At 34.6% G+C, this 22,509-nt stretch overlaps 1 protein-coding gene across 8 annotated transcripts in view; it reads left to right on the top strand.

Moving 5' to 3' along the window:
• The window catches only part of VPS13B (vacuolar protein sorting 13 homolog B), a 765,148-nt gene that overhangs the window by 384,186 nt on the left and 358,453 nt on the right, over positions 1 to 22,509 (top strand). For all 8 annotated transcript variants that reach the window (XR_013994784.1, XR_013994785.1, XM_081070819.1 and 5 more), the window contains exon 24: positions 12,915 to 13,135. Coding sequence is in view for 6 of the 8 variants with exons in the window: in XM_081070819.1 (XP_080926945.1) it covers positions 12,915 to 13,135 (221 nt within the window). In the remaining 2 variants the exon portion in view is untranslated. The remainder of the gene's footprint in view (positions 1 to 12,914; positions 13,136 to 22,509) is intronic.

The raw sequence follows: 22,509 nt of genomic DNA, 5'->3' as shown, positions 1-22,509 counted from the left end.
TTCAGCTGTCTATCCTCAGTCTTTGCTTTGAGATCTGCTGTGAGCTAGCGTTGGGTTCAGCCGTTTTGTATGCTGCCCCCTCAGCCCTGTGGGCCGTAAGCGGAGCCCTAGCAGTCCACGTCTTTCCCTCTACCGCAGCTGCAACTGCGGTAGTTCCGGGATGCAGTTAGCCCGGAGCACCGAGCTATGTCTGCGTCCTGTGCCCGCGTGGCTCCGTCTCCGCACTTCTCCTCTCCCTCCTCCCCTGCTCGCGTAATTCACCCACCTGGAGGTGAATTCAGCAGTGGGCCTCTTCGTCTTGCCTGTCTGCTGTGCAGGGAGTCCTTTGTGGAGTTATTGTCCAATTCGTTGTAAATTCCAGGGGAGCGCTACACATGCTCACATCACGTCGCCGTTTTTCCCCCTTCCTATCAGATTCTGTGACTTTTAAAGGTTGGAAAAGGAACCTTATTTTATTTATTTCCTGTTAATCAATTTTGCACTTCCTACCCCATACATACTTATTTTAAAAACAAAAAACAATATGGCATATATAATGTGCTTTCATATTTTTCCTGATCACCTTTTTAAAATAAACTGTGTAATTCATATTAAGAGCTTGAAAATGTGTTTTTAAAATGATACCAAGGCAACATTCTCATTAAAGAAAAATTTTTTTATGGAGGTGTAATTGACATATTACATTGTAAGTTTAAGTTATATAACATTGGTCTGATACATTTATATGTCAGGTATCTGACTAATACGTCTACCAGGTCACATAATTATCATTTCTTTTTTTTTTGTGGTGAGAACATTTAGTAACTGAAATGTATCAGACAGTATTGTTGACTGTAATCACTATGCTGGACATTAGATCTCCAGAACATACTCATCTTGTTGCAGGTTTGCACCATTTATCATCTCCCCAATAATAATGCCAATTTCAGCTTGAAGTTATCCATTCATCTAAGTAGCCTATTTTGTTGGGACATATAGAGTTGTTCATAATACCACTTTTTAGTCCTTTTTAATTTGTTTAGGGTTGTTAGTGATTAGTGATATTCCTTCTTTTAGTCCTGATTTTGGTATTATGGGTGTTTTGTTTTGTTTTGTTTTGTTTTGTTTTGAGGTTAGCTTACCTAAAGCATTATCAATAGACCAGATTGCTGGTCTATTCATAGAACCAAGTTTAAGTATCATAGGTTTTCTTCTATTCTTTGTTTTCTATTTAACTGATTTCTTCTCTAATCTTATTTCCTTTTTTTCTACTTTATTTGCTTTGGTTTCATCTTGTTTTTTCTATTTTCTTAAGGGATAAAACTTAGGTTACTGATTTTAGAAATTTATTCTTGCAGGATATAGGCATTTAATGCTATAAATTTCTCTTTAAACACTACTTTAACTGTATCCCACAAATTTTGATGTTTTATTTTCATTTACTTCAAAACATTTTGTAATTTTCCTTATTATTTCTTCTCTGACTCCTGGGTTATTTAGAAGTGTGTTATTTTTCTTCCAAATATTTGAGAAAAATATTTGTTGCTATTTTATTATCTAATTCCAATGTAGTCTAGAACATGCATGCTTTTTATCCTTTTAAATTTATTAAGACTCTTATTAGGTCTAGCATGTTTTGTGTTTGGGAGAATGTTTCTTATGTGCTTGAATGTGTATTCTGCAGTATTTGGATGGAGCATTCTATATATGTCAGTTGAGTTGATTTATGTCCTTGTTCAACTCTTTTATAGCCTAACTGAGTTAAGGTCTCATTATTCTATCAATTATTGAAAGTAGAAGATTGAAATATTCATGTATTAGTTATCTACTTTTTTCTTTAAATTCTATCAGTGTTGTTTTTTTTAAATGAGAAAGATCTCTTTTGTTATTTTTTATTATTTTATTTGGGAAGGAGAACAGGACTTCATTGGGGAACACTGTATTTTCAGGACTTTTTCCAAGTCAGTTGTTGTCCTTTCAGTCTTCGTTGTGGAGGGCCAATCTCAGCTCCAGGTCCAGTTGCCATTGCTAGTTGCATGGGGCACAGCCCATCATCCCTTGCAGGAGTCCAACCAGCAACCTTGTGGTTGAGAGGACACTCTCCAACCAACTGAGCCATCCTGGAGCTCAGCCGCAGGTCAGCTCGAGGTGCCCTGTTGAATCTTAGTTGCAAAGGGTGGAGCCCACCATCCCTTACGGGGATGGTGGAATCGAACCGGCAAACTTGCGGTTGAGAGGACACTCTCCAACCAACTGAGCCATCCTGGAGCTCAGCCGCAGGTCAGCTCGAGGTGCCCTGTTGAATCTTAGTTGCAAAGGGTGGAGCCCACCATCCCTTACGGGGATGGTGGAATCGAACCGGCAACCTTTCGGTTGAGAGCCCACTAGCTCATGTTGGAATTGGACAGGCAGCCTTCGGCATTATGAGCACAGAGCTCCAACTGCCTGAGCCTCCAGACCAGGCCCAAATTGTATTAGTTTTTCCTTCATATATTTTTAGATTTGTTCTTAAATACAAGCACACACGTAATTTTATGGCTTCCTAAAGTGTTGACCTGATTATCATTATGAATTGTGCCTTTTTGTCTCTTACTTATTTTCATAAATCTACCGTATTTGCCGGCGTATAAGACGACTGGGCGTATAAGATGACCCCCTAACATTTCCACTCAAAATACAGAGTTTGTTATATACTCGCCGTATAAGAGTACCCCCTCTTCCGCACACCTTCCACACACCAAATAACTTTCAGTTTAAAATTTGCATCATACTTCTTTCTTTTGGCTGGTGCCATGATAGGGATGATAGGGGTTTGACTGGTCGACATTTTCTATGCTGTACTGTACAATGGTGCAGTATTGTGGTTGGCTGTTGGCTGTATACAAAGCCTGATTTGATTGGTCCCTGCTCCCTGTTTGCCCGCCCTGTCACTATAGCAGTCTGGTCCACCCTTGCATCAGCATCTCCCTGGGACCTCACTAGTGCGCAAGTGCGAGCTCTTCAACATTCTAACAGGCACCATGATAGCGCAAAATCGCAAATCTTCAATGCATATGTAAAGAAATATACGGTAACCAGAATTTACCACACTCGCAAAATCGCACACAGCCGACCATACACCCAGTATGGTATCGCGATTCGCGATTTTGTGCTATCATACTGGGTGTATGCTCGGCTGTGTGCGATTTTGCGAGTGTGGTAAAATCGCATAACAGCAAAATCGCATAACAGCCGAGCATACACCCAGCAGAGCTGCTGATGCCTGAACGGTATGTGGAATGAAGTGGGCGGGCATCGGGAGGCCACTATGGCACGGGGCAAGCACTATTGGCAGTCTATCTGAAGTGTACCTGGCGTATAAGACGACCCCCCCACTTGGAGGCATATTTTTCGGGGCCAAATATCGTCTTATACGCCGGCAAATACGGTAGTTTTCTGGTATTATAGCTACTTTAACTTTTATGATTATAGCTTGATGGTACATCTTTTCAGTGCTTTTACTTAATCGTAGTTGTGTTTTTGAATGAAGGTCTTACTCATTTAGAGAGCATTTAGTTACATCTTACTTTTTTATGGAGTTTGACAATCTCTTATCCTTAAAGGAGGTGTTTAGACCAAATCTATTTCATGTAATATTGACATATTTGAACTAAATTGGTTATTTGCTATATGTTTCTCTCATGTTTTTTGTTTCTCTTTTACCACCTCTTTTGTTTTAAATGTATATTTTACCATTTCATTTCCTATATTGATTTTTTTACTATGTATTTTTAAAATGGTGGCTCTAGGATTATATTATGCATCTGAATTGATTACACTCTATTTCAAATATATTCTGACTTAATTCTGATAAATTATAGAAAATTTTTTCTAACACAGTTTTATTCTCTACTCTCTTGTATTCACATATATATACATCTCTATGTATCATAGCCCAACAGTATGGTGTTATATTTATTGCTCTATATAATCAACTGCCTTTTAAAGTACTTAAGAGAAGTAATGAGAAATAACACATTTGTAGTCTTTTATATTAACCCACGTATTTGTCACATCCAGTGCTCTTCATTTCTTTCTGTGGGTTTTTATTACCATTTGAAGGACTTAGTATTTGTCATAAGGCTGCTTTGCTAGCAATGAATTCTCTCAGCCCTTGTTTATCTTAGAACGTTTTTATTTCACCTTTATATTTGGAATATGGTTTTTCTGAAATACAGAATTTTTGGTTGACATTTTATTTTTTCCTTTCATGTATTTGAATGTGATTTTCCCACTGCCTTCTGAATTCCATTATTTCCCATAAAAGTTCGCTTTTCAATATATTGGTTTTTCACTGTATGTGATGAGTTATTTTTGTTTTGCTGCTACTTTCAAGATTTTCTCTTGTTCTTTGGCTTTCCACAATTCAACTATGATATCTAGGTATTTATGTCTTAGTATTTATCTTATTTTGGCTCGATTAAGCTGCTTGGATGCATATAATTATATTATTCATCAATTTGAGTAGTTTTTAGCCATTATTTCTTTAAATGTTTTTCTGCTTTTTCCCTCTTCTATTTTTCTGTTCTATTAATATTAGTAGACTCAATGTTGTTCTTCAAGTCTCTGAAGCTGTGTTTTTCTTCATATATATACTTTTTGTTTTTCAGGTTGGATAATTTCTATTGATCTGTCTTCAGATTCATTGATACTTGTGCTATCATGAGTCTGCTATTGAGCTTCTCTACTAAATTTTTCATTTCAATTATTCTTTTATATTTTAAATTTTGATTTTATTCTTTTTTATTTTCTTTCTCCTTATGAGATTATTTGTTGATTCGTTGTTATCTTACTTTCCTTTTATTAATTTTTTTTAGTTTTTTGAGCACATTTATAATAGCTGCTATGCTGTCTTTGGTTGTGCTGCATCCAATATCTGTGGGTACTCCAGTTTTTATTGACTGTATTTTTTATTCCTAGAATAGGGGACACTTACCTATTTCTTTGTATGTCTAAAAATTTTAAAATATTGAACATTTTAGGAGAGTGTGTGTGTGTGTGTGTGTGTGTGTGTGTATGTATGTGTGTATTTTTTTATTCCTGAGGGTTAGGTTGCTGTTCTTTTGTATTTGTTTGCTTCTTTGTATAATAACTTCCTTGGACTAAATCTGTTTCTTTCCAACTGTGTGTTCATTGATATCTCTGCTCAGTTATGTTTTGCTCTTTTTACTCTTGGTTTTATTTTAACCCTGGCTTCTTAGGTATCACTGCTGTATCTTCTTGTCTTAGCAATCAGCCGAAATTGAACAGAGGTTGTTTCAAGTAAGTTTTTTGTCCTTTACTGATGGATCTGTATGTGTGTACTATTATACATTCATACATTCAGTGTTCTGGCCATTTTCATGTCTGCCACCCTTTTACTTTTCTCTGAGATCTTGCCCATGTCCACTGTGCATGTTTATTACCTCAATCAGGAATATGCTCGCCCCAATCATATGTACAATCTCAGTCTAGTAGAGTTCTAGGTCCTCCCTGTTCAACCACTACCAAGATCATCAATTCACTAGCAGCTGGGTGTGGTGGTTGCTCACCACTACAAATCAAGTGACCTCTCTGACCATGCAGCCATGTCTTCAGTCTTTGTGGGATGACTCACTTAGCAAGCTGTTGGGGAGATAGGTGTGGCCACTTACAAGACTAGTACAGACACTAACTCTTCTACCCAAAGTTCAACAGTTTTTTAAGCATAAACGTCTTGTGATTATTGTATGGCTTTCTCTGATTTTCACAGTGCTGAAATGTTTTTTGTTTTGTTTTTTAAATAAGTTATGTCCAGCTTTATAGTTTCTTTTGGAAGGAGGATTTGTTAATCTCCTTACTTGGCCATAATTGCAAATCTCATCTTATTCCCCTTCTTTTGTGAAGCCACTTATTGTTCTACCAGTGTTCTTCATATTCAGCCTGAAAGTGGTTACATTTCATTATCTCCTTAGTGTTTGACCCATGAAAAGTCAGGCAACACAATGCATTATGACCTATTCAAAAAGAATTACCCATGTCTGCTTTATACAGAAGATGACTGTTAGTGTGGTGGGCATTTAGAGTTTTAATCACTGTCCAGAATCATTTAATTATTAGGTTCTTTCTTTCCACAACTGGAATGCAAGCTCCATGAAAGCAGTGAGTTTATATTGTTCACTGCTCTATCCTTGGATCCTAGAATTACATCTAACATAGTTTTTAACCCAGTAAATATTTGTTGAACAAATAAATCTACCTCATTGGAAGTATTCTTTACTCTGCTGCTAGGGCTAAGGCCCAGCCATTTTCACCCAGTTTTTATTCATCACCCTCCCTTCCTTCCTCCCTCCTTTCCTTCTTTCCCAAATATTTATTGAGTTCTGCACTGTGTTTTTAAGGAACTTGCTTTATCAATTATAACCTTATCAAACCCTCTTCTTGGCATATAAAAAGGCTGAAATTTCTATTCAGCTCATAAAATTAACAAAACAAGCCTCTTAGTTGCCAAATCCAATAGAAACCTTTTAATTCTTCCCATTGTTTGTTGATTTCTTCTTGAAATTTCTTCCTGTCTTCTGGATAACCACTCTCTAGTTTGTTTTCTGTGGATCATGGCCACTTCTGAATGTCCTGCACTGGCTCCTTTTCAACTCTTCCCTTTACTTAAATGTAGGTGTTCTTTATATGTGTACCTTCCCTGGGTATTCTCATCTATACCTATACCTTAGCTATCATCCTTTCACTGATGGTTTTTTACAATCTATAAGATTATCACATGCATGTCTTCTTTGTTCATTTCATACATGCCCCCGTATCTATTTCACCTAGACACTGGTAATATGACACTGGTAATACAACACTAATAATATGATAGAATCTTGTGTTACAGAGCAACATGAATTTTCAGTACTAAAAATTGCTCTATTTCTAATTTCTAATTGCTCGGTCCTAATTTTCCTGTAACACCTGTCAGCTTTAGCATGTCTTTGAAGTGGTTCACCTGAACCACAGAGCATGAAACCACATTTGTGATAAGTTATGGATATACATGATTCCCAGAACTCAGGTTTCCTTCTATGCAGTTTTTTCCTGTATAAGGTTTTCAGGAAGTAGGACTCATTATTTCAAACTTCATTTAGATTTGGAATAGTTTTTGAACTGAAGAGCCCTGGGGTCATCCATGAACTTCCTCTTTTCAAAAAAATTCTTTGAATAATAATACCAAATAATATAAAAAGTGAAATTCATCAGGGCTTTATCTTAACTGTCTTTAAATCAATGAACTGGTAAGTGGTTTGGAAAAAGTTTCAGCCATTTTGCCTCATTTATGATTGTGAAATGCAATGTATCTATCTCCAAAGTGATAACCCTCACAATAGGTAGTAAAATATTCCTGATTATACTATTTCATATTTGAAATACTGCATTGTGGAACCAAAGTGAAAAAATTAAGGAGAAGAGGAAAGTACCTCTTTATTAATTTCTAAAGATGTTAAATGATTAAGGTTATGAAAGCAAAGAAAACTGAGTAGAGCATCTCCAATATTGACCAGTCATTTGTCTTCTGCTTTGGTATTGTGAAAAATCAGCGACATGTGATACAGTGTAAGGAAATCCACTCTATATATTTTTCTAAAGGTCACTCAGTTCTAGGTTAATGTTAGCTAAGGAACCCCTCCCCCCATTGTTGACATGTGTAACACATAGTCTCAGTGATTTTTCTTTCTTTAACCATTTTATACCAAATCTCTCTCATGTCCTCTCTCTTTCGCATTATTTCATCTCACTCATATCAAGTGTTATAATTTTCTTGAGAGTTAATTTATTAGTATTCTTTTCTCTGTTGATAATATAGAGGGTTCACAAATTCATACACAAATGGATTTCTCAGTCTTCTTGCTTTATTTTTTTCTTGCTCTTTAGATAATTTGTTTGAAATTTTATGAATTCTGCCAGCAATAAATAGTTTCTCTAAAATAAAATATCCATGTTGTAGTATTAGAACTTTCCAATTAAAAGAAAAATAATAATCTTGAACGTTTCAGATTAGTAGACGGTTCTGGCCTGTCATGGATATCTGAGTATATTTTTTGGGGAGTCTCCAGAACATTATATTGCCTGTGTTATAAATAGATAAGGTGTTTTTTATTTTGTTTCTATTTTATGCATATATATGTTTGTATGCTTGAAAGGAATACTTATGCAGTTAATGACTTGGGTTTTTTTGGTAATTTTTTTTCTTAGTGTTTAATTGCGCAAATTTTTTGTTATTACATGTTAAGACCTCATTTTCTAGGTAGAGCATGATAAATGGACATCGAGTATTACCTTAAAAATTCTTTTAAAGACTTAGAATATGATGCACCCAATTTCTGTTTATTGGTCTGAGTCCAAAGTAGAAGCAGAGACACATATCTGAGACAGTATCAACATCATTTGGGATTTTTTCAAAATTCAATGAATTTAAATGTGGTGCTCTTCAGCATAACCACCATTTAGCATTTCTTGGATAACATAAGATTTGAAAAACTATTTATAGCTTGTTTCCAGTTTAAAATATGTAACCTCAAACTATTCCAAAATATTTTAAGACAAATTTGGCAAAGCCTTTATTTTGTAAATAGGATGGAATTTTGTATAGGTTTTAAAATAATTTTGGAATTAGTTGCAGATTTAAAGTTTTTCATTCTTTCTTGGGGGCAAAATATTTTAACGTTTAAGGTAGGCAAAGTACCACAGTGCCGACTATATACTATTATGCAGTCTTCATTGTTTCCAGTCAAGTTGTTGTGGACTACTGCATAGCTAGATTTGTTTATTATCTGTGTCTCAATTTCAGAATTTCTTGTCCTGTCCCACGTGACGGGGATTGTGGGGAGCTAGGAGGGCGGCGCAGGGTTAAGAAAAGACAGTAGCCATGAATAGAGTGCAAGTGGAGGCCAAGGGACCAGCAGCCTCAAGGTCTGGGCTGTGGCACCTAATCCGGCCTGTACATTAGCTTTTATTAGGTGGGGAAGTAAAGGAGATAAAGCTTGTCAGTCTCAAGATCTGAATTCCTTACACCAAAATAGGAAACCGACTTAAGCCAATAATCCTTGCCTGCAGGCAGCTGGACCATAAGTGTCAACTTCCCCAAGGGACAAAACCTATATGCATATGAATTGATGGAGAGCACATCATTGAATCTCTTCCCTTGCAGATCTTGGGAAGGAATGCAGCCACAGAGGTTGAGGCTTTCCTTAGCCTGAGGAAGTTGGGGGGCTGTGCCCACCTCTATAAACCCCGTGGGTTCCCCTGTTCGTCCCCACTCGACTGTGCCTGGCTTGAGTTGTTCCTTCTGTGAGGAATCTTACTCGTCATTGGCTGACCAGCCATCTTTCTGGGACCAAACAGGGAGGCATAAGGTGCAAACACAAAGGTTTAGCAAAGTCCCTGAAAGGGTCCATCTTACAGACTCTCCTTTCATTATGAACAAGTGCAAGGAAACAAACTGTTAGGTTGCTGCATGGCGACAGTTTCTGATTTTAATGTTATTACCTATATTTGGTCAAGACATTTTGAAATTCAAACTTAGGAGAATCTACCTTGTAGAATCTACTGAGTATCACCATTCATGATTCAAATGCATATTTAGATTCCTCTAATATATGTATTTATGGTATGATCCATTAGTAATTTACTTTTTCTTTTCTTCACTGAAAAATGAGGTGATACTAAAAGTACAATGTGATCCTAGTTCTCATTCAATGGGAGCATGTTCAACACTATAAGGGAAAAAAGACTTCCAGGAAATATAACAATGCTAATAGTGCTTATCATTGGGAGTGACTGGGTGGAAAGTGGATTATGACTGATTTTTATTTTTCTCCTACATTTTCTAAATTGTCTTTAATGAGGTTTGAGTATGTCTAATTAGAAAGTAAATAAATATTTTCTTTTGTTTTAAAATAATTGAGCTACTTAAGAAGAAGTCTACACTGTACAGTTCATCCTGATAATAGTAGAATTATAAAGTCAAAAATACAAGTTACAGGAACATATTTTCCATCAAATTGGAATCTCATTAATAAATCTTTATAAATATTCTAATCTGAGTACACTTTATAATTTTTTTAAAAAATTTTGTTTCAATTACAGTTGACATGCAATATTATGTTAGTTTCAGGTGTACAACATAGTGATTAGATATTTATGTAACTTACAAAGTGATCATCCCGATAAACCTAGTACCCACCTGACACCATACATAGTTATTACAATGTTATTGACTATTTTCGCTGTGCTACACTTTACATCTCCATGAGTATTTTGTAATTACCAATTTGTACTTAATACCCTCCTCTCTTCACCCATCTCCCCAACCCGACTCCATCTGGCAACCATCAAAATGATCTTTGTATCAATGAGCTTGTTTCTGTTTTGATTGTTCATTTATTTTGATCTCCAGATTCCACATATAAGTGAAATCAAATTTGCTTTTCTTTGACTTACTCCGCTCAGCACAATTACCTTAGGTCCATCCATGTTGTTGCAGGTGGCAAGATTTCATTCTATTTAATGGGTGAGTAATAGTCTATTGTATATATGTACCACCTGTTTTTTATACTTCACCAGTGGACACCCAGGCTGCCTCCACATCTTGGCCATTGTAAATAATGCTACAAGGAACACATGGATGCGCGTGTCCCTTCAAAGTTGTGCTTTGGGTTTCTTCGGATGAATACCCAGAAGTGGGATTACTGGGTCCTCCTTTGTCTTTTGTTACAGCCTTTGTTTTCAATTCTGTTTTGTCTTGTTTAAGTCTTGTTACCCAGCTTTGTTTTTTCGTTTCCATTTCTGTGAAATATCTTTTTCATTCCTTTGCTTTCAGCTTGCAAGTGTCTTTTGATCTGAAGTGAGTCTCTTATAACCAGCATACCTAAGGTTTTTGTTTTTTAATCCTGTCAGTTACCCTATGACTTTTGATTGGAGCATTTAATCTAGTTTCATTTAAAGTAATTTTTATTATAGGTTATTGCCATTATATTTGTCTTATTTTTAAGCTTTTTCTTCTCTTCTTCCTCCTCCTCCTCTAAGAAGCCCCTTTAACATATCTTGTAATACTGGTTTGGTGGTGACGAACACCTTTCACCTTTCCTTGTCTGGGAAGCTCTGTATCTGTCCTTCAATTTTAAATAATAGTCTTGCTGGGTAGACTAGCTTGCTTGCTTTTCATCACTTTGAATATTTTGTGGCAATCCCTTATGGCCTGCTGAGTTTCTGTTGAGAAATCAGCTGACAGTCTTATGAGAGCTCCCTTGTAGGTAACTGCTTTTCTCTTGTTACTTTTAAGATTCTCTGTCTTTAACCTTTAGCATATTAATTATGATGTGTCTTGGTGTGGACCTCTTTGGATTCATCTAGTTTGGGACTCTCTGCCTTTTCTGGACTTGTATATCTATTTCTTTTGCCAAGTATGGAAGTTTCTCATTGTTACTTCTTCAAATAGGTTTTCTTTCAGTTCTTTGCTGTCTCTGTTCTCCTTCTGGTACCCCTGTGATGCAAATGGTGTTATGCTTGATGTTGTCCCAGACACCCCTTAAACTATCCTCATTTTGGGGGAATGTTTTTTTTCTTTTTGATGTGCTGATTGAGTGTTTTCTGCTATTTCCCAATTGCTGATTCTATTATTGGTTCATTTAATCGACGTTTGATTCCCCCTAATGTATTCTTCATTTCAGTTACTGTATTCCCCATTTCTGACGGTTCTTTTTTATGTTCCCTATCTCTTTGTTGAAGTTCTCCCTGAGATCATTGAGCATCCTTATAACAGTGTTTTCAACTCTGCTCCTAGTAGATTGGTTTCTCCATTTTGTTTAGTTCTTTTTCTGGAGCTTTGCTCTCTACTTCTTCATCCATCTGTGCATTTTTGGCTGACTCCCTGTGTTTGTTTCTTTGTATTAGGTAGGGCTGCTATGTCTCCCCGTCTTAGTAGAGTGGCCTTATGTAGTAGGTTTGCTGTGGGGCCCAATGGTGCAGTCTCCCTGGTCACCTCAGCCAGGAGCTCCAGGTGTGTCCCTTGTGTGGGTTGTGTGCTCTCCTGTTGTAGGTGAGCCTTGGTTGCTGTTTACACATCAATGGAAAGGATTGTGAGTACACTTTTAAAAATTATTTTACAAAGTACTATTTCTATAGCCACAAAAAAAGAGATGGTGTTAGCTCATAAATTTATATTAATGAATTAATTTCTGATGAGTTAATAAAAGAAAGTGTAAAAGAAGAAATTTTGCTCTTAATCCTGAACTTTATGAATGCTTATATTTTTTTCACATATATTTTATTTAAAAATAATATACGTATATGAGAATCACCAAGGGAGGGTACTGAAATGCATCTTGGGTCATACCACCAGAGATTCTGTTTAACTAGGTCTGAAGTAGAAACCAGGATTCTGTATTTCAAATAAGCCCTGGCATGATTCTGGTGTAGGTGGTCCATCAGACCATTGTAGATTGTTTGTTCTTTTCCTCTGTCATTCATGCAAAGATTATTATATTTTCCTAATTTAATACGTTCTCTGTGGTCTCTAAGGCATAGTCCACACATCCTAGCAGTTGCACAGTACAACCCTCTAGAGTAAGGAAAGAAGTTTGAGCTTCTATTTATGTTTTTACCTCATTTCCTTCTTTTCTATTTCTGTATGTTTTTATAATGTACATAATTTGTTGGTATAGTAGTATGTTATTATACATATAAACATACCATTAAAAAGGTAACTTTTATGTAGAATGTATACTGTTTAGCATGTTAGTCCTGCGATACTATATTCACTTTTAGTTATGCATTATTACAAATTTTATATTTCAAATTTAGACAATAGACAGCTTACTATCAAGTGACAATTAACTACATGTTTGTATGTGTGCTTCCCTACCCTCTTTTGTCCCCTTTAACAGGTGATGCTTTTCCTTGGACAATCAGCTTGCATCATTTCAGTGTATATAGCCTTTTTGGAAAACAAGTGACACTTTGCCTAGTGGAACCTATGGGTTGTACCTCTACTCTAGCTGTTACATCTCAAAAACTACTCGCTGCAGGACCTGATACGAGACATTCATTTGTTGTCTGTCTCCACGTTGACCTAGAGTCACTTGAGATAAAATGCTCGAACCCCCAGGTTGGTACATTTGATTTATGAAAGGAAATTTAAATAATGTGATTTAAGAACAATTGTTATCCATTTTGTTGTGGGATTTCTCTTCTATTAAGTGTCCTAAATTATTTTTAACAAGACCATCAAGATCAGAATGGTTAGATTAAGAATTGCTTTGAAGCTTTCTCAAGTTTTGTAATTTAAACTCATTTATGTAATGGTGGCAACATAAATGCATCTTTGGCTGATGGAATGAAATCAGTTGCAGATGTAATGTTTTTTAAACACTGATGAACTCCTTTCCCATCAGATTGGAAGAGTCTGTTGAAGTGATCAAATGTAATTTTCAATCAGATTATCACTCAGAACTTTTGTTGCTCAACATTTAATTTTTCTTTAAAAGCACTGTTTACTATTGTAAAAAGGCATTTTGTTTATCGCATTACGTTTTAGTTGGTATAGGCCAAACATGATGTATTCTAGAGTTTTATGATTTAATATTAATTGGGATCACCTAGGTTTGTACAAATTATTAAATGCATACAATTTAATACTTATTTCTTCGACCTCAAGCAGACTGTAGTATATTTTCTACCTAGATTATCGTTGAATACTATTTTATATTTTATTTTTAAAAGAATACTTTTTACAGTATTATTGGATCCGACAGATCAATATTGATAAATCTACCATATATTTATCCCAGCATTAGTGATTATAAGCCAGTTGTAAAAGTGTTTTTTAAAGTGGGTGCAAATATGGCTATATTTTATCGAGCCTTATAGATATCATCCTCCTTCTTACTCCTGTTCTCCCTACCTTTCTCCCCTACTGTATATTATGCAGTTTGCTTTAATTTATGTATATGAATATTTGTGTATCTTGAAAAGATTAGGCCTGCTAGATGTTGGTGATGGCCTTATTATAAAAATGCATGCAATTAGAATTATGACAAGGCAGCTAAATTAAACACTATTATAAGAACTGGAGGCTTGTCCTCTATTACAAGTCATATTTTTTATAAGTCATACTTTGAACAATATTAATATTCCAGTTTAAGGGCCATTTGCCATTCTGTTATGACCCACAGTGATATAGAAGAGAATAATTATGAAATGACCCTTTCATAGATTGTTCTCTGAATGCTATTGCTTATGGTTACTGAAAAACATTTCCAAGAGGCAGGGAAAGTGTTACGGGTTGAATTTTATACCCCCCAAAAGATGGTGAATTCCTAACCCCCAATATTTCAGTATTTGACCTTTTCTGGTAACAGGTAGAGTTAATCAAGTTAAAATGAGGTCATTAGGATATGCCCTAATCCATTGTGATTATAAAAAGGGGAAATTTCACACAGGAAAATCAGTGTGAAAACACGTGGGGAGAGAGCCATGTGAAGATGGAGGCACAGATCGAATTGATTGAGCTGCAAGCCAAAGAACACAAGGATGGCTGGTTACCGCCAGAAGCAAGGAAGAGAGGAAAGAAGGATCTACTCAGCATCTCAGACGGAACATGGCCTATTGATATTGATTAGGGATCTAACCTCCAGAACAAGGCAACAATAACTTTCTGTTGTTTTAAGCCAACAAATTTGTCTTACTTTTGTATGGCAGCTCTAGCAAATAGATTATACAGAGACAGACTCACCTCCTATAGATACTTTATCATGGAAGTTGTTAAAAAGGCAATCATAAGAGATCCAGTTCTAGCATGGAGGCAGAAGTCTGCATCTCTCCATTCATCCCACTTACTATTTCTATATATTCTGGAGGAAAAAAGCAAAAACTAACAACATAAATGAATGTTCCCAATTAGTTTTAAAATAATTGAATTGCAAAAATAACTTTAAAGCAGCTATTATCATTTTTTCTTGAGGTGTAAGGGAAAGCACATGGAATGAAAAAAATTAAGAAGTCTCAATGGAGAAACAGAAAATATAAAAAGAATCCAATGGAATTTCAGAATTAAAAACACAATACCTGAAAGAAAGGAAAAACCGTACCGTGTGGGTTTAGAAGTGGCCTGCATGTGACAGAAGAATCACTGAACTTGAACATGTAGCATAGAAATTACTGAATTTGAAAAACAGAGAGAAAAATGATATTTAAAAAATGATCAGAGCCTCAGTGGCTGTAGGAGAAAATGTTTTATATGTGTAATTGAGTTCGAGAAAGTAAAGAGAAAGATTGGGGTGGGGGGAAAAAAGGAAAGAGTTACAGAAAACTTCCCAAATTTACAGAATTTGGCTTCTACAATTTCTTCAAATTCACCCAATTCTAAGCATGTTTATTTTTGAGGATAGAGTCAAAGAAAACATGCTCTAACTCATTGTGATTACAATATTGAAAACCAAAGATAAGTTTTTTAGAAATTTTGGGAGGACCTACAAGAAGATATGTATAGGTTTACAATAATTTGAATTAATACAGATTTCTCATGAAAAACTGTGGAAGACAGAAGACATTGAAACAAAATCCTGAAAGTGTTAACAGAAGAAAACTGTCAAGCCAATAAAGATATGCCACAGAAACCAAAATTAAATAAAGACACTGCAGATTTAGGTAATTTGTTACTAGCAGCTCTACTCTACAAGAAATGCTAAAGGAAGTACTTCAAGGTAAAGGAGAATGATACCAGATAAAAACTTGGATTTTCAGAAATAATGGACAACCATTGGAAATAATAGCTTAGTAAATATTTTTAAAATTGTTTTAAATATTTATGACTGTGGAAACCAAACGCTGCAACATCTACTGGGGCTTTCAGTATTTATAGATGTAATATAGAAGACAACCAGGTCATTAAGGTTAGTGGGAGATGAGCCACAGGACCTATGTGGTTGACAGAATTCTAAATTTCATGTGAAGTGGTACAATATAAACTCTGACTAGACGGTGAAAATTTTTATATATTATAATCTCCTAGAATTAACTAAAATACGTAGAAGTACAAACATATAGCCAAAAGCCAATAGATTAATTAAAATGAAATACTAACAAACATTCAAATAATCTAAAGAAGTGAAGAAATGGTAACAGTTACAAAAACCAGAGGTAGAAACAAAAACATAAAATAAAATGATAGTGGCTGAACCAACCTTATCAATGAACATATTAAATGTTAATAATCTTAATTAGGATTGTTTATACCAGGAGTCAAGCAAATGAAGGCCCACAGGACAAATTTGGGGAAACCTATATTTTTCAAATTGTCTAAGGTAGCTGTCATGGTATAGCTGCAGAATTAAGTGGCAGCAACAGAGAGAAACATGGCTTACAGAGAAAAACATGGCTTACACAGCCTGTAATTTTTACTATCCCCCCTTTACAGAAAAAGTTTGCTGATTCCTGGCCCAGCTACTCCTATTAAAAGACAAAAAATTATATAGTGGGGAAAAAAGCAAGACTCTGCTATATATTTCCTAAAAGAGAAACACTTGAAACAAAAGAAACAATATAAATAAATGCATAGGACAAAATGTACCATACAAACAGCGTGAGAAGACTTGATGTGCTTATTCTATATCAAATGAAGTAGACATAAAGAAAGTATTATTAGAGACAAAAAGGTCATGAAACAGAAAGGGACATAATTAAAGGAAAAAAATAGATGATTGTGTTCAATCATAGTAGGAAATTTTTATGCCATTTCTTCAGGCATTATAAAACAATTACATGAAAAATGATTGGAGATATAGAAGATACGAAAAAAATAGATAATACCACAGTTCTAGTAGGAAATTTTTGTAACACCTTTCTCAACAATTGACAAAACAACTAGATAAAAATAAATAATTGGAAATATAGAAATTATGAAAAATACTATGAACTTGCCTTGATCTAATTGATATTTACAAAACACTATCTCCAACAACTGAGGAATGCACATTTTTTAAGATGTATATGGTTTCATTATGTTTAAGAAGATCAAATTTAATACAGTATATTATCTAACTATGATCAAATTATACTTGAAATCAATAATAAATTATTGGGACATTAAACTACATGCTTAAAAACTATGAATCAAAGACAAAATCACTTGGAAATAACAAAACATTTTGGTTGAATGACAGTTAAACAAGTGGATACAGCTAAACAGCTAAACATGATTTTAAATACTTGTGTTACAAAGGAAGAAAGATAAGTTATCCACTTAAGGTTCCACTTTAGGAAACTAAGAAAAGAAGAAGATAAACCCAAAGTAATTAAAAGGAAGAAAATATTCAAGATAAGAGCAGAGATGACTGGCATAGTAAAAAAAGAGAGGAAATTCAGATCACCAGTATCAGAAATGAAGGGGGAGTTTATTACCACAGAGCCTATAGCCATTAAAAGTAAAATAAAAGACTAATGAACAACTCTATGCTAAAAAATGCAACAAGTTAGATGAAATAATAATTTTTATTTTAAAAGAACTGTAAAAAATGATATAAGAAAAACCAGAAAATCTGAATACCACTATATGCCTTTTAAACAAACTGAAAGTGATAACAAAATTTTTTCCGTAAGAAGCTTCAGGCCCAGGTGGGTGAATTCTATCAAATAATGAAGGAAAAAAATAATAGAAATGTTTAACAGAATTATTTCCAAAAAGAATGAAGGATTCCTGCCCAACTTATTTTATGAAGCCAGAATAACCCTATTACCAAATCCTGAAAAAGATGTTACAATAGAAGGAATTAGAAATCAGTATCTCACTTGAAAATAGATGTAAACATTTTTAACCAAATATTAACAAATCAATAATGTATTAAAAAAAGATAATGCATAATGACCAAGTAGAATTCATTTTAGAAATGAAAGTTTGGTTCAATATTCAAAAGCCACTCAGTGTACTTCACTATTTTAATAAAACAATGAAGAAAAATCATACGATAATCTCAATAGATCCAGGGAAAACACTTGACAAAATTTCACACCCATTCATGATAAAAACTCACAGCAAATTACAAGTATTAGAGAACTTTTTCAAACTGATAAAGGACGTATATGAGAAAGCAGATATTATACTTTATGGTAAAATAGTGTATTGTTTCCCACTGAGATCAGGAAAAAACCCAGAATGCTGCTTTCACCACCTATTTATATCATATTGGATGTCCCAGCCATTGCAAGAAACCAAGTAAAAGAAATAAAAGGCATAAAGTTAAGAAGTAAAACTGTTATTATTTGCATATAAAATATTTCATAGAGAACTCCAAAGGAAGCTAAGAAACTATTGCTAGAACTAGTAAATGTATTAGTGTTGCAGGAGAGAAGATTATTATACAAAACTCAATTGTATTTTTATGTGCTACCAGCAAACAATTGAAAATTGGAATGAAGTCAGTTGTATTTACATTGGTGACAAGAAACGTAAACAAATGAATAAAACAAATGCTGTCTAAGATCTCTATCCTGAAAACCACGAAGAACTGCTGAGAGAACTTAAAGAACACCTGTGTCGGGAGATGTACGTGTTCATAGATTGGAAGACTCAAAGATGTGTGGCATAATCAGGTTTAATAATATTTTCTCTTTGAAAGACACATTAAGATAGCAGAAAGCAGACACTTGGGAAAAGTATTTGTAACACATTTATGAAACTGTTGTCCAGAATATTGAAAGAATCCTTTCTACTCGTTAACGTGAGGACAAAGAACAGTAAATAAAATAACATGCAGACAAAGAATGGGGAAGAGATTTGAACATACACTACGTACGATACATGCCTGGTCCGTAAGCACATGAAAGGATGCTCAATGTTGTTATCATCAGGGAAAAACAAAAAACATGAAGATATACCACACACACCTGTTAGATTGCCTAAAATAAAAAAAGATTGAGTTGTGAACCTACTGGAATGCTTTGAATACTGCTGGGAGGAATGTAAAAATTAAAACAATTTTGAAAGTAACTTGGAAATTCCTGAAAAAGAACAACACGCACCTGCCATATGACCCAGCCATTCTTTCTTAATATTTTCTCAGAGAAACAAAAATGTATGTCCACACAGAGATGTGTATATGAATATATATGGCAGCTTTATTTGTGTAGCCAAAAACTGAACACAACCCAAATGTTCATCAGTAGGTGAATAATTTAAACAAATTATGGCCTATCTATATAATGTAATATTGCTTAGCCATTAAAAGACAGAATTATTGATAAAATGTAACATGGATGAATATTGCAATCATTATGCTAAATGAAGGAAACGACTAAAAAGAGTATTTACTGTATAATTGCATTTATGTGAAATATTAGGATATGCAAACTACTGCATTGTGTCAGAAAACAGGTTCAGTGTCTGGAGGCAGGGCAGCGACAGGGACGGAGGAGGAAGTAATAGGAAGGATGGATTACAAAGAGATATGAAGAAATTTTTGGAGATAATAGAAACAAAAACTTACTATATTTAGTAGAAGCTCAATCCCTGTATGGTTGATAGCTAACTGCTACTTGAAGTTGTCTCGCAGAGATCTAATGTTTTAGAGACTTTGAAAGATTGTGATAACCTTGGGAGAATTGTCCTACTCCACATTTTCTGGTTATTCGTAGACATCCAGCTGAAAATAAAATTCTGTTACCATTATTGTTTTAGCCTGGGAATGCCACTATTTTTTAAGAATTATTATTGAATTTATTGAGGTGACATTGGTTAATGAAATTATATAGGTTTGAAGTGTGCATTTCTATAATATATCATCTGTATGTTATATTGTGTGCTCACTACCCTGAGTCAGTTCTCCTTCCATCACCATGTATTTGACCCCTTTTACTCTCTTCTACCACTCCCCTCACCCCTTACCCTTTGGTAACCACTAAACTGTTGTCTGTATCTATGATTGTTTGTCTTGTTCCTTTGTTGCTTTCAGTTTTATATCCCACATATGAGTGAAATTATGCTTTCTTTCTCTCACTGTTTTGCTTAGCATGATAATCTCAAATTAATCTTTAAAAAAATTTTCTTTTACTTTGAGACACTCAATAGTGTAATTTGTGTGGAATCGTATTAAATGTGATACTGTAGCTGAAAACTAGAGCTTTGGAATATCTCCTTTACATATCCAACTTGTTTGGAAGTAAGCTCAGTTTTTGTTGTTGTTTAAATATATACCAGTTCTAAGCAAAGTTATCACATAAAGAAAGCTTATGTTATACCTGGTATTTTCTTCTTATGTCTTCTCCCTCCTTTTGTCCCTTCCTGCCATCATCTGGCTCCCCGGACCTCCTTGTGGCTGCTCCATAAATGCTAAGGACCCCTTTATTGAGAATTAAACTAAGGCTGAATAACCTCACGCCCTGAGAATCCCTTTTCACTCAAAATATAATGATTCTTTCTATTCACTTAATTCCACTTTATCATATCATTTTGCTAAGTCCTGATGAATCAGCTTTTAGTAAATTGTTACCAGCTGCTATAACCAAAGTTGATCACAACGTTGTTAGGAAGTTTAAGTGAGATATTTATGAAAATACTTTGTAAACTCTGAAATGCTATGTGAATATCGTTTTGTTAGTTTATATTGATTCTGATATAAAATGTGACACCCTCTTCATAAATTGGTCAGAATATCCCTGGTAGAATGTAGCAGTATTCCTGAAAGAATAGAAAGCCACAAAACAATATAGCATTTTGAAGAATCAGGTATACTCAAATATGTGGTAAGAAGTTAAGCACTTTTATATCCTTGTGTGCCAGATTAACCTAAATTTTAATGATAAGACATGAAACTCTAAATAAACCTCTTTAACATTACTCATCGTTTTAACATATGCTTCCAGATCCCCTCTGGTTTCTGTCAAAATTACAAAGGATGATTTGATTCCCACCATTCCTACCCCCTACGTGAATTCAGCGAATAGTTATTGAGTACTATATATGAGCCAGAAATAAGGGAAACAAAGATGAATAAGATAAACACACAGAGAAGGCCATGCCTGCGCACATAATCCAACTGCTGAAAGCCACAGATTAAAGAGCAAATCTTGAAAGTATCATGAGAAAAATGATGCATTGCATACAAGAGAACCAAGATTTGATTTTAGCTTACTTCTCATAAGAAACTATGGCAGTCAGAAGAGCAATATTTTTAAATTGTGAAAAATTTATAAAGCCTTTAACGCAGAATTCTAAATAAAAAAATATAACTTTTATGAATGAAGACTAAATCAAGATATTTTCACATAAAAGAATCTACCACCAGTAGAACTGCACTACAAGAAACCCAAAGGAAGTCCTTCATGCTGAAGGGAAATGAAACCAGATGTTTGAGCATCTTCAAATGTTTATTGGCCATTCAGTTTGCTTTTCTGTGACTTGACAGTTCATATTGTTTACATTAATTTGTATTGTCCTGATTACTAATAAGGTTAAGCAGTTTTTGAATGTTTATTGGCCAGTGAATTTGCTGTTTTATGAATTGATAATTCATATCATTTACCCAGTTTTCTGTTAAATTTCTTAGCAATTTGAAAAGCTTCCCTCATGCTCTATAAATACAAACTCTATATCTGTACTGCAGTTATTTCCCTTTAAAGTTCATGGCATCTTTTGCCAAAAATGTTTCATCTTTTTTAGTGAAATCATATGTATGTGTCTCTTCTTATTTTCTGGGTGTCCTACCTTATAAAAAGAATACCGTGGGCCCCTAAAATACAAACATTCACATACATATAGGATCCTAAAGTTTCTTGTACTGTTTTTATTTTTTATTTTAAGACTATTGACTCAAACTAAACCTCTTTCTCATGAGTGGTTGCCTCATAACCCATCTGTTTTTGTTTTTTGTGTTTTTGTGAAGGATAGTATTTGTCTTTTGTGTGTGTGTGTGCCATGGACTTCTTTGAGAATCTGATAAAAGCTGAGTCTTTCCCCCAGAACAATGTAAATACTCAACAACAGCATTGCATGTATTATCAGAAGCTTTGTGTACTTTTGATTATAGTCAGTGTGTAAGCTTCTTGATTCAATTTTAGGGAAATAATTCCTACTTAAATGTGTACCATTCTTTTGTTTATCCATTAGAGTGATATAGTAAGTGTTGACCCTTGTACATTAATTTGGTTCATTATTGCTCAGATATAGAGGCCTCAGCTAGTTTATATAGTTTAAAACATAATGCCAATTCTATCAGTAGGGCTGGCACAGAGAAAATTCATTGTCATATCAGACATTGTTTCAGGTCTCTGTATCAGCTATGAAGACCTAAACTACTATATCAGTTCTTGGAATGCATTGCCATTCTAGGGTCTTAGACACTATAAATACTTAATCTGGTCTAATGGTCAAAAGTTTTTTCCACCCCTAGAAATGATTTCCACCAACCCTTCCTTTATTTGTTTTACCAAAGTTACCTAATTCCCTTCAATGTGTTTAGACACTAGTCTCTCAGACATTAAAAATTGTGT

Source organism: Rhinolophus hipposideros (genome assembly GCF_964194185.1).
Source record: "Rhinolophus hipposideros genome assembly, chromosome: 13".
In the NCBI taxonomy this organism is placed as follows: Eukaryota; Metazoa; Chordata; class Mammalia; order Chiroptera; family Rhinolophidae; genus Rhinolophus; species Rhinolophus hipposideros.
Note: the sequence above shows the minus strand (reverse complement) of the source record. Positions and strands in the feature narration are given on the sequence as shown.